Consider the following 17312-nt stretch of genomic DNA (forward strand, 5'->3'; position numbering starts at 1 on the left):
CTGTATGTGAGTGTGTATGCATGCGTGCATTATTCATTCCTGTCCTTCTTGAACATAATATATTGTTTTAATGCAGCTCTCCAGCTCTATAATGCCATTGATCATTGAGGGTGTTTACCTAATACAGCTTCCTATGTCGGAGTGTGGCAGTAGATGGAATAAATCGCATGGCAGTGTTCCAGCTTACCCATAAGGCCGAGCTCCTTCTCCAGACCTCCACAGCTTCACTGTTGCTGGTGAGAAAGAACTACGCCTCTCATTGCATGACAATAACTTGTGCAACCTCTTCTGCTTTGTCGTCCATTTCTTATATTGAAGTGTGCATATTATTTAGTAAGAGGAAGGGTACCGTCCCTATAAGCGAGTTTATAAAGTTTATATTAAAATGAAGTATACTTGTATTTCCTGTCACTGTATTAACTGTATATTCCTCTCAGTATAAAGTGTATGCAGTGCCTGCGGAGGAGTTCTCCATGGAGTATGTGGACCCCAAGGTGCTTTGTGTATCTATCCATGGACGCTTCACTGAGGACAGGTAGGCCATTTTACTTAATAATACTATGTTGTTCGATTGCCAGAGGACTTAGTGACTTCTTCAAACACTCTCTAAAATAGACAGCTGGTGCCTTTGACAACTAGTCATCAGCAGCAATTACCAAACGTGGCAGTAAAGGTAGTGTTTTATATTTGACAGGCAGTCGGCTGTTGTGCAACCAGTACCCCTTTCTCTGGGGGTGGATACTAGCTGTTGTATTGTAGATACTTATCTTCCACACCTGTTTTCCAGGTGTGATTCCATGCATTCCTCAGGCAGGGCACAGAGTCTCTTACCTGAAGCTGTCTGATCTATGGGCCAACCTCTCACTTTCCCCTCTCCTTCTCCTAACCCCTCTCCTACAGTATGTATGGACTGTACCCTCTCCCTCTCCTAACCCCTCTCCTACAGTATGTATGGACTGTACCCTCTCCCTCTCCTAACCCCTCTCCTACAGTATGTATGGACTGTACCCTCTCCCTCTCCTAACCCCTCTCCTAACCCCTCTCCTACAGTATGTATGGACTGTACCCTCTCCCTCTCCTAACCCCTCTCCCTCTCCTAACCCCTCTCCCTCTCCTAACCCCTCCCCCTCTCCTATCCCCTTTCCTAACCCCTCTCCCTCTCTTAACCCCTCTCCTATCCCCTAACCCCTCTCCCAACCCCTCTCCTAACCCCTTTCCCAACCCCTCTCCCTCTCTTATCACCTCTCCTATCCCCTCTCCCAAACCCTCTCCCTCTCCCAACCCCTCTCCTAACCCCTTTCCTAACCCCTCTCCCTCTCTTATCCCCTCTCCTATCCCCTAACCCCTCTCCCTCTTATACCCCCTCTCCTATCCCCTAACCCCTCTCCCAACCCCTCTCCTAACCCCTTTCCCAACCCCTCTCCCTCTCTTATCACCTCTCCTATCCCCTCTCCCAAACCCTCTCCCTCTCCCAACCCCTCTCCTAACCCCTTTCCTAACCCCTCTCCCTCTCTTATCCCCTCTCCTATCCCCTATCCCCTAACCCCTCTCCCAAACCTTCTCAACCCCTCTCCTAACCCCTCTCCCTCTCTTATCACCTCTCCTATCCCCTAACCCCTCTCCCAAACCCTCTCCCTCTCCCAACACCTTTCCTAACCCCTTTCCTAACCCCTCTCCTATCCACTCTCCCCTCTCCTAACCCCTCTCCTATCCACTCTCCCCTCTCCTAACCCCTCTCCTATCCCCTCTCCTAGGCCCTCTCCCCACACACCTCTGTTCTCCACCCAGCACAACTGCGCTTGATTAAGCTTGCCTGGTGCAATGGAACCAACGGAATAGTAGTATATGAAATAAAACAAATCATATTTGAACCCAGGTCTGACAGCCAGGATTTACTACCATATTTGCTCCTGATGACTAGCTGTCAACAGCAACAGTCCTGTTATTGTACAGCTGGTTTTTACCGGCTGTTTTACTCCACTTTACCCACTGAGTGTAAATTGACTGCCTGCCTGGCTCCACTATTGTTGAAGGCAATTAGCAAGTTGATATTTTCTTGAAAATAGTGAAGGGGGATCTATTGTCAAGACACTTGAAATAACAAATTTGTTTGATGGTGGTGGTTTATGCACATTACAGAAGGCCTTTACTTTCATGGTGCTCTGCTGTTTCCACTAAAACAAATAAGGAGGGAAAGTATTAAAAGATCAGGCCTGAGAAAACAAAAAGCTTGCCATGTGTTGGTGATAAGAGCAATGATAAGGACTTAAAAGTGAGAAAAGAAAGAGTGAGCGTTTGACTAAAAGGGGTGTTTTGTCAGATTGTGAAAGGAGTCAGGCTCCAGTAGTAGACTTCAGCAAGAGAAAGGGCGAGGTAACATTTTACTGCAGTGTACTAAATCAGGGTCATACAGAGTGTTTCTTGGTACATTAGTCTTAAACAAATCTACTATGAAACAAAAGTATACACCTCACACACACTTTTATTGGCTTAAAAAAAGAAGGCACCATGTCAGATATAGAGTTGAAATGTATTCAGTTTTGAGTTTGCATTCCAATATTACACTTTATATATACTGAACAAAAAATATAAACGCAACATGTAAAGTGTTGGTCCCATGTTTCATGAGCTGAAATAAAAAATCCCAGAAATGTTCCATACACACAAAAAGCAAATTTCTCCTTTGCCAAGATAATCCATCCACCTGACAGGTTTAGCATATCAAGAAGCTGATTAAACAGCATGATTATTACACAGCTGCACCTAGTGTTGGGGACAATAAAAGGCCACTCTAACATGTGCAGTTTTGTTACACAACACAATGCCACATTTTTGAGGAAGTGTGCAATTGGCATGCATATTGCAGGGATGTCCACCAGAGCTGTTGCCAGATAATTTAATGTTAATTTCCTTACCATAAGCCGCTTCCAACGTCATTTTAGAGAATTTGGCAGTACGTCCAACCGGCTGCACAACCGCAGACCACATGTAACCACGCCAGCCCAGGACTTCCTCATCCGACTTCTAAACCAGCGGTATCATCTGAAACCAGCCTTCTGGACAGCTGATGAAGTTGTGGGTTTGCACAACAGAATTATTCCTGCACAAACTGTCAGAAACTGTCTCAGGGATGCTCATCTGTGTGCTCGTCATCCTCACCAGGGTCTTAAAGTGTTGAGGGAGTGTGCAATTGGCATGCTGACTGCAGGAATGTCAACCAGAGTGGTTGCCAGATAATTTAATGTTCATTTCTCTACCATAAGCCGCCTCCAACGTCGTTTTAGAGAATTTGCCAGTACGTCCAACCGGCCTCACAACCAGAGACCTCCACATCCGGCTTCTTCACCTGTGGGATCGTCTGAGACCAGCCACCTGGAAAGCTGATTAAACTGAGGAGTATTTCTGCCTGTAATAAAGCCCTTTTGTGGGGAAAAACTCATTATGATTGGCTGGGCCTGGCTCCCCAGTGGGTGGGTCTGTGCCCTCCCAGGTCCACCTATGGCTGCTCTCCTGCTCAGTCATGTGAAATCCATAGATTAGGGCCTAATGAATTTATTTCAATTGACTGATTTCCTTATATGAACTATAACTCAGTAAAATTGTTGAAATTGTTGCATGTTGCGTTTATATTTTTGTTCAGTATACATCACAGAAGACTGAAATGTAACAAAACTATTTGACATAGAAACAACAGAAAACATTCCACCCATGAGGCCACTAGCTCATTTGACTGCAGGAAAGGGCTTTGGGGGTAAATATGAAGTCTTTAGGGCATAGGGGATTGCAGTGGGATCAGTGGGTTTGTTGTGTGAGTAATTTAGTTGGGATTTCTATACATTGATGAGAGAGAATGTGATAGTTATTCTGATGTCATCATTTGAAAGCTGCTTACTGAAGATTTCACAGGTCACAGCCTTTAACTGGTCACTGACCCTGGTAATAACTCGTCTGTGTTTCCCAGTAGTGCTTGGCAAACACTTCAGGAGCCCTCAGAGGGTGCATCTGAAATGGGCCCTGGTCTAAAGTACACTCTTTTAAAAAAAGGTGCTATCTAGAACCAATAAATGTTCTTCATCTGTCCCCATATGAGAACCCTTTGAAGAACCCTTTTTAGTTCCAGGTAGAATCCTTTTGGGTTCCATGTCGAACCCTTTCCACAGAACCAAAAAGGGTTCTTCCTGGAACCAAAAAGATTATCCTATGGGGACAGCCGAAGAACCCTTTTTCTAAGACTGTAGTGCACTATATATAGGGAATAGGGTGCCATTTTAGACGCACCCTCACAATAGCTTTAACCAACCTTCTCCTCATCTGTTCTGTTCCCCCTCCTCTCATCCCTCCTTCCATCCCTCCCTCCAGTCAGTACTGTGTTCCCAGCCAGTATGACAGGCCCTCCTCAGCTCTGGTTCTGGATGCAGCTCGTGACGGGCGCCTCTCCTCCCACCGGGTCGTCCCCCAGCAGAGGGAGATTGAGGAGTGGAGACAGAGACGACAGTCAGGGCCAGGGGGGTTCCCTCTCCCTGGAGTTCAGAGTGAAGGGGTACTACTAAAATCTCCCCAGGTACATGCATGGAGATGGCCCACATAAAGGTGCTGCTGCTTGGAGTGGGACCTGGCACTGGAAAGCATGTGGGGCTTGAGACATGAAGCCCTCAGCTTCACTAACATTAATGGCAGTAACTCTGACATCTATAGTTCTAAATATATTATAGCTGTATGTTAGATAATGAGCATGTTTCAAATTATGCAAACATACTGTCTCTCATCTCTTATCGTATACTGTCTCTGTGGTATTGACCAGAGGATGTTTCTCAACATGTGTTCATCCTGTGTTGTGTTTCTCCAGACTGAGATCAGTTTCAGTGCCAGGGTGGAAGCTCTTGGCAGGTATGTGTTTGTGGTTCACTACTGTCAACCTGAACACACAACCTTCCCTGTAGAGGTACGGGTGGAGGCTGGACGCACCTGGACTGGTGAGTTTGGTGCGCAATGTAGGTGTATAAAGAGGTTGACCCAGATAGATATGGTTGGATAGAGAGTGTATATGATCCAGGATCTTACTAACTCCCGACATCACCATCCAAGATGTAATGAAATCTACAAAGAATGAATGTTTTTATTTTATTTCACCTTTATTTAACCAGGTAGGCCAGTTGAGAACAAGTTCTCATTTACAACTGCGACCTGGCCAAGATAAAGCATAGCAATTCGACACATCAGACAACACAGAGTTACACATGGAATAAACAAACATGCAGTCAATAATACAGTAGAACAAAAGAAAACAAAAAAGTCTATATACAGTGAGTGCAAATGAGGTAAGATAAGGGAGTTAAGGCAATAAATAGGCCATGGTGGCGAAGTAATTACAATATAGCAATTAAACACTGGAATGGTAGATGTGCAGAAGATGAATGTGCAAGTAGAGATACTGGGGTGCAAAGGAGCAAGATAAATAAATGAATACAGTATGGGGGATGAGGTAGATAGATGGGCTGTTTACAGATGGGCTATGTACAGGTGCAGTGATCTGTGAGCTGCTCTGACAGCTGGTGCTTAAAGCTAGTGAGGGAGATATGAGTGATATCAATGTGATGTCAATTGTCATGAACATAGTAGCTAGTTCCCTATTCTATGGTATTTTTATCTAGGAAAGGTTTTGGGGGGGGTTCTAGTGGTCTCTGTTGCTGGGGGTGATTCTCTTTTAAGAGCAGATTAGGCATCTGACTCGCGCCCCACATGACAAGATGATCAAAGGCCTCGGACACACTTCTAGCGGGTTGATGGGGAGGGATTACCGCGTGGCGCAACTGATGTCCTTCCTTCTTTCTACTCCTCCCTCTCGCTCCTTTACCTTGACCCTGCTCCTCCCCCACATCCCTCTCTCCCCCCAGGCTTTGTAAACGCCTCCTTCTGCCCTGGTGTCTCTTGCTGCAGGAAGGTGGTCATCGCTGAGAGGCGCATTGCTCTGGACATTCCCCAGCAAGACGTAGCCATCTCTCTCAAGGTTCCACCCGGGAAGACTCTCACTCTGGTCAGTCACATACAATTTGTTGGTCAGTCATGGTCACTGGGTCAATTACTTACTCTGGCTATGTTCAATGTCTATACTAGCATACCACTTAGAATACATGCCTAAATTGTTGCTTCATTTCAAGCAGCATGTTAATGTGGATAATAGAAGAGAACAGAGACAGTTTGTCAGTTGATCATCTTTGCCAATACTGTAAGGTGGTGAACAGGTATTCCTGTCTTGAAGAAAACCCAGACTAGGCCTGTGTGGTGATGCCTGTAGTGTAATTTAGGAGCCAAGAATTTAGGCTGTATTAGAGGTTTACAAGGTTGGCACTGTGAGACTCTCTCCTCCGTGTTATATAATGTCCCAAACAACAACAATGCGGTACTGTATTCTACCTGGCAACACCCCACTCCACACTGTTAGAGCTTTCCAACCTAGTAACAAAGTGAAACACAGCTCAGTTTGTATTTGCTGTAGAGCAAGGGGTAGGCAACTAGATTCAGACGCGGGACAATTTTTTGGGTCGGAGTAGATGACCGGGGTCCGGAACATAATTCTAATCATTTGTACACTGCAAATTTACCAATTTTAAGCCCAAAAAGAAATTGTATTTGAAAAAAAATTACATTGAGACAAGATTACATACCCTACGTCTATTTGTTTTATTTGTGGGAATACTTGGGGACAGATTTCCTTTTATCTGGATTCCTGTTGATTTGAGTATTTTCTTTCACCCAAAACAAAATATTTATTATTATTACGTATCACTTGTGGGCCTATTTGGGCTACGGGCCTCCTGTTGCCGACCCCTGTTGTAGGGTGTTTAATTAAGCAATAAGGAGTGTCTGGATACAGCCCTTAGCCGTGCTATATTGGTCATACATCATAAACCCCCGAGGTGCCTTATTGCTATTATAAACTGGTTACCAACGTAATTATAGCAGTAAAAATAAATATTTTGTCATACCTGTGGTATACAGTCTAATATACAGTACCACAGCTGTCAGCCAATCAGCATTCAGGGCCCAAACCACCCAGTTTATAATGCGGCATACCCCACCTAGTCTCCCACTGCAGACCAACAATAACAAAACAGCTCAACGTATCACTGAAATGCCCAGTCTTTTGTTTGTTTTTATACATTTTGTCAATTTAACGTCTGTCAGATAAAACCGTTTCTTAAGCTATGATAAGTATCAAAGTGGAAGTATTTCAGAGAGATAAGCCTACAGCATTGTTTGGTTTTAACAAGATTTGTTATGTTTTGTTCCGCTTCTTCAGGATTATATCTTGGTGGTTCCTGATGATAGTTACACCCCTGATCTACTGAAAGAGATGCCACTGGATAAATCATCTGATTTCACCAGGCAGTGTGAAGGTCAAGGCTTTTATATAGAGTAAGTATTCAGTTCACTGACCGTGTTCTCAAGACTTAGCCCTAGCAAAACAACCTGCCTTGTGGAATGGGTTCAACTGCTTTGCTGAGTGATTTGAAGATTAGATGAATGAGTATAATTGATATTGTAGGATAATTTGATGTTTATTTGAAACTTAAGTATATTTGAGGTATTTGCTTCCTACATTAATATATTACCAGAATATCCGTCCTAGAGAATCCCATCCACAATACAGTCCTTGGATGTTATTCTTAGTAAAGCCCTCTAGTGGTTGATCAGTGGCGAATTTTCCAATAATTTCCAAGCTTTTACAATACATGTTAAAGGTAGACTCGGCCTCCCGAGTGGCGCAGTGGTCTAAGGCACTGCATCGCAGTTTCTAGCTGTGGCACTAGAGATTCTGGTTCGAGTCCAGGCTCTGTCGCAGCCGGCCGCGACCAGGAGACCCATGGGGCGACGCACAATTGTCCCAGCGTCGCCCGGGTTGGGGAGGGTTTGGCCAGCAGGGATGTCCTTGTCCATCGCACTCTAGCGACTCCTGTAGCAGGCCAGGCACAGTGCAAGCTGACACGGTCGCCAGGTGTACGGTGTTTCCTCTGACACATTGGTGTGGCTGGCTTCCGGGTTAAGCGGGCATTGTGTCAAGAAGCCGTGCTGATTGGTTGGGTCGTGTTTCGGAGGACGCATGGCTCCCTACCTTCGCCTCTCCCAGGTCCGTACGGAGTTTCAGCGATGAGACAAGACTGTCACTACCAATTGGATACCACGAAGTTGCAGAGAAAAAGGATAAAAGTAAAAAAAATGTATTAAATAGTTTGTAAAGGTAGACTCAGCGATTTGACATATATGCAGAAACTAAACCTCATAGTGGGTACATTTTCACAACAACTCCACTGTTTTGGTGCCCTGGCTACTTTGCTCTGAACAGCGTGAGGCGAACCCGTGCACATGCGCAGATACTGTGTGTGGCTGTGTGAGAGCGAAGTCTTGCGTCTCACTCATCTCAATATCTTTACATTTGACATTTTAGTCATTTAGCAGACGCTCTTATCCCGAGCGACTTACAGTAGTGAATGCATACATTTCATTAATTTTTTCTCCATACTGGCCCCCCGTGGGAATCAAACCCACAACCCTGGCATTGCAAACACCATGCTCTACCAACTGAGCCACACGGTGCTGCTCTTGGCAATTTTGCTGTGTTTACCTTTAAATGTATGGATGTAAAAACTATAACTAGAGAATTTCAGAATTACTTTTTTTGATTGTCCCCTGACCTGAATGTTCTCGTCCTGTTCCAACTTCCCACAGCCCCAGAACCTCCTCCCAGTTCTGCCAAGTCTCGACCCGCTCCCTGGTAGCAGCCTACAGTGATGGGGCCCTGCCTTGTTACTGTGATAAGTCAGGAGCCACGGGGCCCACCTGTAACCCTGTAGGGGGCCAGTGTCCCTGTCGGCCCCATGTCATCGGTCGACAGTGTACACGATGCGCCACAGGATACTACGGCTTCCCCTACTGCAAACGTGAGTGGATTTCACTTACTAAAATGTCTCACACACACACACACACACACACACACACACACATACACACACACAGTGTCCTACCCTAACCTGTCTTTATCCTCTGTCCCCTTCAGCGTGTGAGTGTGGCCAGCGGCTGTGCCACGAGGTGACAGGTCAGTGTATCTGTCCGCCCCAGACAGTGAAGCCAGCCTGTGATGTGTGTGAGAGCCAGACGTTCAGCTACCACCCTCTAGTGGGCTGTGAGGGCTGTGACTGCTCCCCCAGCGGAGTCAGGCCCAACGCAGGGAGAGACTGTGACCGCGACACCGGACAGTGCATGTGAGTGGCCTTCTGTCTGATCTGACATACACCATACTGTATGTGTCGCTAATGCCACTGTGTATCATATGTGGTGGTTGTAAATTATTGTTAGATTATTGTGTGTTTATTCGTATATGCCTATTCCCTCCACTAAAAATGTAAGTGTGACCATAGCTCTTTAAATTTGACTCTGTTCTGACATGCTGTGTGTGTGTGTGTGTGTGTGTGTGTGTGTGTGTGTGTGTGTGTGTGTGTGTGTGTGTGTTTAGATGTAAGCCCAGGATCGGGGGGCGCCAGTGTGACCGGTGCGCTGCAGGATTCTACAGGTTCCCTGAGTGTCTCCCATGTAGCTGTAACCAGGGAGGGGTCACAACAGACGTATGCCACCCTGACACAGGACAGTGCCTCTGCAAGGTGACTGACTATACACCATTAATATACTACTTGTAAAAGGAAGAAGGATTATCTACAGTACTGTATGTGTACATTTATAAATAGGAAGACTCTGTACACTGCAATATAATTCCCTTAAGTGTTTACGTACGCCATAACAATATTTTGACCACTGGCTTTCGCAGTTTAACATGTTTTTTTCTGTTGTTGTAGAGAAACGTCCAGGGAGCCCGCTGTGATGCCTGTAGAGATGGGTCCTTCCACTTTGACCCCTCCCACCCCAGGGGCTGTATCAGCTGTTTCTGCTTTGGAGCCAACAGCCAGTGTCAGAGCACCCGCAAACGCAGGGGGAAGGTGTGTGTGTGTGTGTGCATGCATTTGTATGGTTGTGTGTTTGTATATGTGTGTGTGATGATTTAAAGGCGTTTTCATTGATACATTATTGGGTTTCTGGTCTAAAGAAATCTAAAATGGCGTGTTATTATTACTGCACTTGTTCAGACACATGATCCAACAAACCCTTATCTCGCCACATGACCAGCGTTGCAACAACCCAAATTCCATAGACTGGATATACCCACAGCTTTGCCACACCTGCGGAACATAAACCCATTGCGCTCCATTGCATACCACAGCATGCTATTCTTTTCCTATAATGGTATTTCACCTAATCACAGGCCTATTATATATAGTACAATTCTCTTTCCATCCGCTTCCACTAGTTTGTGGACATGCGTGGCTGGCGTCTGGAGAGAGCTGACCAGGAGGAGGTAGCATCAGTCCTCAACCCATCCAGTAACACAGTGGTAGCAGACATACAGGAGCTGCCTGGCACTACTCAGCTCCTCCACTGGGTGGCGCCTCCATCCTACCTGGGAGACAGGGTGAGTGGAGCGAGTGGGACTCAGGAGGAGCACATGTACTGTTTATAGAATAGTTCAGTTTAATAAAGAGGATATGTTTCAGTAATATTTGGAAGGTATTTTTATATTACACTTGAGCATTTTATGCTAGAATCCTTAGTTACTACATCCATTTTTGGGCTCGTGAGGTTAGTTCAACTGTCATACACCGACAGAACCCAAAATATAAGCTTGTTTTGCTCCAATGTTTGTGAACAATGTAAATGTAAACAAACACTATCTAGCGTTAAAACTATCATTGTAATATCATGGATGGTCAGTCCTTGCATCCGTAGCTCTGCCTATGAAGTTGAGAGTGGCTACATTTCTCCAGGCCCATCCCTCATCTTTTTTACCAAAACAGAGGCGTGGCGATTGCTTTATTGTTTTAATTAAGGACTCTAGCTTTAACATTTGATCAATTGTTATTTAGTGGTGAATTCAGTGTTAACAGGAAAAGTATATGAGGAGTCAGTCTTAGCAGCTGCCATAGAGCCTAACCAATGGTGCTTTGACCTGGCACTACAAAGTAGGATCTATGAGTTATCCAGCGAACTTCAATAAACAACCAGAAATAATTCAACTTGGATGTGTGTTTTTGGTTGCTGAGTCAATTAGACCATGCCCATTTCAAGCTTATCTTAAATATACAATATATACACTACCATTCAAAAGTTTGGGGTCACTTAGAAATGTCCTAAAAATAAATAGAAAAACCCTTTTTTTTTGTCCATTAAAATAACATCAAATTGATCAGAAATACACTGTAGACATTATTAATGTTGGAAATGACTATTGCTGCTGGAAACGGCAGATTTAAAAAAAAAATGGATTTATGTTTTATGTTAGCACATCTGAAAGCTGTTGTTCTGATTAAAGAAGCAATAAAACTGTCCTTCTTTAGACTAGTTGAGTATCTGGAGCATCAGCATTTGTGGGTTTGATTACAGGCTCAAAATGGCCAGAAACAAAGACCTTTCTTCTGAAACTCGTCAGTTTATTCTTGTTCTGAGAAATGAAGGCTATTCCATGCGAGAAATTGTCAAATAACTCAAGATCTCGTACAACGCTGTGTACTACTCCCTTCACAGAACAGCGCAAACTGGCTCTAACCAGAATAGAAAGAGGAGTTTGAGGCCCCGGTGCACAACTGAGCAAGAGGACAAGTACATTAGTGTCTAGTTTGAGAAACATACGCCTCACAAGTCCTCAACTGGCAGCTCATTAAATAGTACCCATAAAACACCAGTCTCAACGTCAACAGTGAAGAGGTGACTCCGGGATGCTGACCTTCTAGGCAGAGTTCCTCTGTCCAGTGTCTGTGTTCTTTTGCCCATCTTAATCTTTTCTTTTTATTGGCCAGTCTGAGAAATGGCTTTTTCTTTGCAACTTTGCCTAGAAGGCCAGCCTCCCAAGTAGCGCAGCGGTATAAGGCACTGCATCTCAGTGCTAGAGGCATCACTACAGACCCTGGTTTGATTCCAGGCTGTATCACAACCGGCCGTGATTGGGAATCCCATAGGGCGGCGCACAATTGGCCCAGCATCGTCTGGGTTAGGGTTTGGCTGGGGTAGACCGTCATTGTAAATAAGAATTTGTTCTTAACTGACTAGCCTAGTTAAATAAAGGTTAAATAAAGAAAATTAAATAAAAAACTCCTTGTTCCTGCTTTGTAATATACCCCCTAGTTCTGCACTGATTCAGACCATAGAATTAGAATGATTGCTAAGTCATTCATGAATGTTCTATTCATTCTATTTCTATAGTTCAGTCCCAGTGACTCTGACGGTATGCTCTGCTCCTGTCTCAGGTGTCTTCCTATGGGGGCTACCTGACCTACCAGGCCAAGTCATTTGGGATTCCTAGTGAGGGGATGTCGTTGCTGGACCGCAGACCTGATGTCCTTCTCCGTGTACGTACAGTATGACATATCATCACTCACTGCTAATTATGACATCTCTCTTATTGGTGTATAAGTCGTATATAACTCACTTCCTGTTGTGAGTAACACAGTGTTGTTTCTCTGTGATGTCCTCAGGGCAAGGAGATGGCCCTGGTCCACATGGCCCCAAAGACCCCCGAACCAGACAGACTCCACCAGGGCAGAGTCCAGCTAGTGGAGGTATAGAAAACAGTTTTTCCTACCTAAAAAGTGGTCAAGCTGAGTCCTTATTCCATTCTATCTGTTGTCAACAACACCTTTAAAGCACTTCAAAGTTTCCACTCCCTAACTAATACCTATCTGTGTGTTATGTGCAGGGGAACTGGCGTCACGCCGGCACCAACCGGCCTGTGTCCAGGGAGGATCTGATGGTGGTCCTGGCTGGGCTGGTGGCTCTGAGGGTGCGGGCTCTTTACTTCACCCAGAGCCAGAGACTCAGTCTGGGGGAGGTGGGCCTGGAGGAGGCTACAGAGACGGGGGCCGGGGGCCCTGCCAGCACCGTGGAGCAGTGTGCCTGTTCCCCTGTCTACAGAGGAGACTCCTGCCAGGTTTGAGACGGCCCCTTGTGGCTCAGTTGGTAGAGCATGGTGTTTGCAACGCCAGGGTTGTGGGTTCGATTCCCACGGGGGGCCAGTACAAAAAAAAAAAAAAAAAATGTATGAATTGAAATGTATGCATTCACTACTGTAAGTCGCTCTGGATAAGAGCGTCTGCTAAATGACAAAAAATGTAAAAAAAAATGTTATGATCTCGTTCACTCCAAGTCCCCTAGGTGTTTCATATTGATATACAGGGGTCATATAGGCATAAGCAATATGGTTAAAGATTTGAAGAGAGTACTCCTGAGGTGCCTTGGAGTCTTATTTTGGAAATGGTAGTATGGCCAAGGCTAGTTGGACTTTTAGCTCTCAGATGCACAACAAGCAGGGCTGGGGGCTTGAGCTAAGGGTCAGTTTGGGATTGGGAAAAAGAGGTGGGAAAGACAGTGGGAGAGCGAAAAGGATTAGGAGACGGTAATAGAGAGAGAAAGAATACAGGAGGGGCTGAGAGGGAGAAGTGACGACTGACAGGTCTAGTCATTTTAGAAAAGAGAAGAGTGAGAACTCCCCTCCTCGCTATGGGGTTGTAGTTGTGACACGCCCAAACAATGGTGCCACGCCCGGGGTGAGTGAGGTCACTGCCAGGCAGAGGAAAAACCCTTCAGCCCATCGAAGAGCCGATGGTTTAAACAACCCTGTGTGGAATGTCCTGGAAAAAACCATGTGTGTGTTTGTGTGTGTCTGAGTTCATCAGCCAAGCCCCAGGCAGAGGGAGAAGATGCACAATCACCATGACATAATATTAGACATTCAACTACTGCTGTAAACTGCTCCACTGTGGCATGGTAACAGCAGTTAAAATACAATAAAAAACATGTACAGTACGATGGTCATCAAGTTTAAACAGAATTCTTCCCCTTCGGGTGTTTAGTGCATGGCTGGGTCTCAAACTCCAATTAGGAAAAGTTGGATGGAAGCATTTTCCCCCTGAAAATCCACGTATTAAATTGAATGCAAATGAAACCATTTTCGGTGTGTAACCCCTAGGGATGGGCGGCTGACAGTGAAGATGTGGTCTTGTTACCTGGCAACAGTGTCCTGATGACTTTACAGTAGATTTTCATTTGACTTGAGTTGTTTTTCCCCATTTTGTGGTTGTGCTCTAAGCAGTGTTAGTGTGTGTGTGTGCGTGTGTGCGTGGCGTGTGCGCGTGTGCGCGTGTGTGTGTGTGTGTGTGTGTGTGTGTGAGACATCAACATCCTGTAATCAGGTGTGTTCAGAGGAAATGGATAATATGTACCCAGCGGCAGTAATAAAAGGAGAGGCATGCTGACACATAGCCAGTATGGTATCTGGCAACCTGGGACGGTGTTACTCACCACCCTCAACCAGACAGACACAATGTGTGTGTGTGTATTCTAGGTGTGAGTGATCTTCTGTACTGTCTGGAGGTCTATGAGTATTATTCACAGAACCACACAATCACACTGGCATGCTCACAAAGATACCCTATGGACACACATTAACACACACCATCAAAAACACAGTCATTCAGTCTCCCAGGTGGAGCCACACCCTAGCAACATTAGGATTTTCCTTTAGACTGTTTGTTAGTTTAAGCGAAGTTGTATTTTTGAAAATAGTTATGAGAATAAATGTGTGTGACGTGCACGTATGTGTGTGTGTGTGTGTGTGTGTGTGTGTGTGTGTGTGTGTGTGTGTGTGTGTGTGTGTGTGTGTGTGTGTGTGTGTGTGTGTGTGTGTGTGTGCGCACATGTTGCTACATTGCTCTGACTGTGGCACTGACTCAGGTGCTGTACGTGAGTGAAGGGGCGTGTCCTCTACGTGTGAGTCTGTGTGTGTGTTTAAGAGGCAGAGGCAGGGAGAGCAGGGAGTTATTTCAGACTAAACGGGAGTGATGTCAGACACGAGTGTACACAGACACCAGAGAGGGAGAGACATGCTACTACAGGTCCTGCTATGGGGAACCTTACTGGGACTGTGCAGCGCAGGACACAGACCATATTCCAGGGGAGAGAGGAACCGCTATCCCAGACAGCATGACCGAGAGGCACAGAGAATAGATTATACTTTAATACATGACCAGGGAGGACAAAGAGTCCAGTACCCTTCTGTGAATGATCAGGGGACCCAAAGAGTCCAGTACCCTTCTGTGAATGATCAGGGGACCCAAAGAATCCAGTACCCTTCTGTGAATGATCAGGGGACCCAAAGAATCCAGTACCCTTCTGTGAATGACAGAGGACAGACTGTTCAGTATCCGTATTTTGACGACCAAGGTTCCAGCTCTCAGATCCAGGTAAACCTATGGAAGTCCGGCAGTGGTGAAGTCTGCTGGCTTACAAATGGATTTACTGTCTGTAATGTATGTGTGGCTGCTCTGTGCATGAGTTAGACCTGTAGGAAATCAGTTGACTTCCAGACTGTTATCTTACAGAGCAAAGGGTATGTTTGGCGGTGGTGTGTGGTGTGGTGTCTTGTATTCAGCGTGGTGCTGGCGACACACCCCACCTGGGGACAGTTTGGGACATTTGTGAGATCAGTCATTCTCTGTTGCTAGGAAGATTAGCTAAGGTAAACTCAGACAGCCTTTCTCTACTCAAACACTGCCACTTTGAATGGCAAAGTGTTCTTCTGTGTGGGAATTAAGTGTATTGTTTTGAAACGTGTATTTAGGATTGTGTTCTGTTTGTGATAGAACTTGTGTGGCTTTGTCATATTTTTTGTTATTCATCCATTGAGTCCCATTGAGCTAGACATCACTTTTAAAGCTCTGATTTTCCATGAAGTATTGCTGTATCTACTGTATGTATTTGATGTGTCTGTATTCATGTCTGATGTTTGTGTTTCTCTGTTCCAGAAATGTGCCACCGGTTACTATAGAGACGGCAGTGGGCCCTACCTGGGTGTCTGTGTGCCCTGCTCCTGTAATGGCCTGGCCAACGAGTGTGACGAGAGGACTGGGGGGTGCCTGGTAAGAACATACACACACACACAGGTTCTGACTCAGCACTAAAGAGTGAAGTGACCATAACCGTATATGAAGGTACACCACTTGTCTTGTGCAATACCTAAGTCATCCCATCTGACTCCATGTAAGTCCACAGTCCAGTCATCAGTCATAGTCTAGACATCTTACCCATGCCACTGGGCATTTCTGTGGGCTCCCCATGGGCATCCCACCCTACCTGGGTGCTCACATACTGTTCTGTTCTGTACCATAGCAGGCTGACCACATTAAAGTATTGGCTGATGTGTGTCTGCCTTAGTAGATGTGATCACATATAAATGTGATATGGGTCTACATGAGCCCCTAGGGGAGCCTTCATCTGTCTCCCTCTGTCACGGATGGCAGGGTGGAGTGGAGGGTGAAACTCTAGATCTCTAAAAGCCCACGCAGCACTCTATATTCTCCTCTCTCTCTTTCTCCCTTTTTCTCTCTCTTATCTCCCTCTATCTCTCCATCCCTCCCTCTCTTTCGCTCCCCCTCCTTCTCTAACTCTCGCGCCATCTCTTTCATTCACCCTCTCTCGCTCACTCTCTCTCTCTCCCTCCGTCTCTCTATCTCCACTCATCTTTCACAAGCCACTCAAGAGCAGGCCTGTGCCTCTCTCCAGGCCTGTGGAACCCAGAGCGCAACGGACAGACAGACGCACATGGCTGAGCACACTCTCTCTCTGCAGTGAATGTCCATCAAAATCACTTTTTGGGATGGATTAGAACAGAAATGTTTGGCATCCCCCTATCATCATCCTCCTCTCTCATAAAAACAATCACCCTCCATTGTGGTAAAAATAGGATTTATGTCATGTACGTTTAGATCTACCCTGTGGTGGGGTATGGCAGTGTGGTTATGTCCACAAAAGGACAAAGTATGTTTACACTCACTATGGTCTTTATTAGGGTATTTTCATTAAATTAGTGAGGCTATAGATTCTCTTTGTTACTTGGTTATTTACTACGAGAGCACAGAACTACCCTGTGCCCCTCACTGTCTAAACAGATAGGAACGTGTACACTATGATGGATTACAGCTCTGTTACTTTAAGACTCTACTATTTAGATTCTCTTGTTGACATGCTCAAGTGCTCTAACCATGTGTTCTACTATTCCTGTGGACAGAACTGCCAATACAACACGGCTGGAGACAGGTGTGAGCGCTGCAAAGAGGGTTACTATGGAGACGCTGCCCAGAGGTCATGCCGGGTGTGCCCGTGCCCCTTCAGTGTGCCAGCTAACAGGTCAGTGTCACCAAAGAACCAATCAGTGGCAA

General features: G+C 45.5%; 1 protein-coding gene and 1 non-coding gene across 9 annotated transcripts in view; both read left to right on the forward strand.

Moving 5' to 3' along the window:
- LOC106569186 (laminin subunit alpha-3) overlaps positions 1-17312 on the forward strand; it is a 117702-nt gene that overhangs the window by 78513 nt on the left and 21877 nt on the right. For all 8 annotated transcript variants that reach the window (XR_006758779.1, XM_014140273.2, XM_014140270.2 and 5 more), the window contains 16 exons: positions 128-236; positions 438-535; positions 4360-4561; positions 4847-4973; positions 5895-6034; positions 7301-7416; positions 8728-8939; positions 9056-9260; positions 9512-9656; positions 9849-9989; positions 10358-10519; positions 12348-12449; positions 12576-12659; positions 12797-13027; positions 15900-16013; positions 17162-17280. Coding sequence is in view for 7 of the 8 variants with exons in the window: in XM_014140273.2 (XP_013995748.2) it covers positions 128-236; positions 438-535; positions 4360-4561; positions 4847-4973; positions 5895-6034; positions 7301-7416; positions 8728-8939; positions 9056-9260; positions 9512-9656; positions 9849-9989; positions 10358-10519; positions 12348-12449; positions 12576-12659; positions 12797-13027; positions 15900-16013; positions 17162-17280 (2307 nt within the window). In the remaining variant the exon portion in view is untranslated. The remainder of the gene's footprint in view (positions 1-127; positions 237-437; positions 536-4359; positions 4562-4846; positions 4974-5894; positions 6035-7300; positions 7417-8727; positions 8940-9055; positions 9261-9511; positions 9657-9848; positions 9990-10357; positions 10520-12347; positions 12450-12575; positions 12660-12796; positions 13028-15899; positions 16014-17161; positions 17281-17312) is intronic.
- On the forward strand, positions 13037-13112 carry trnaa-ugc (transfer RNA alanine (anticodon UGC)). Its single transcript has one exon. It is a non-coding gene; the product is annotated as a tRNA-Ala (tRNA).

This window comes from Salmo salar, chromosome ssa14 (assembly GCF_905237065.1).
Source record: "Salmo salar chromosome ssa14, Ssal_v3.1, whole genome shotgun sequence".
Classification (NCBI taxonomy): Eukaryota; Metazoa; Chordata; class Actinopteri; order Salmoniformes; family Salmonidae; genus Salmo; species Salmo salar.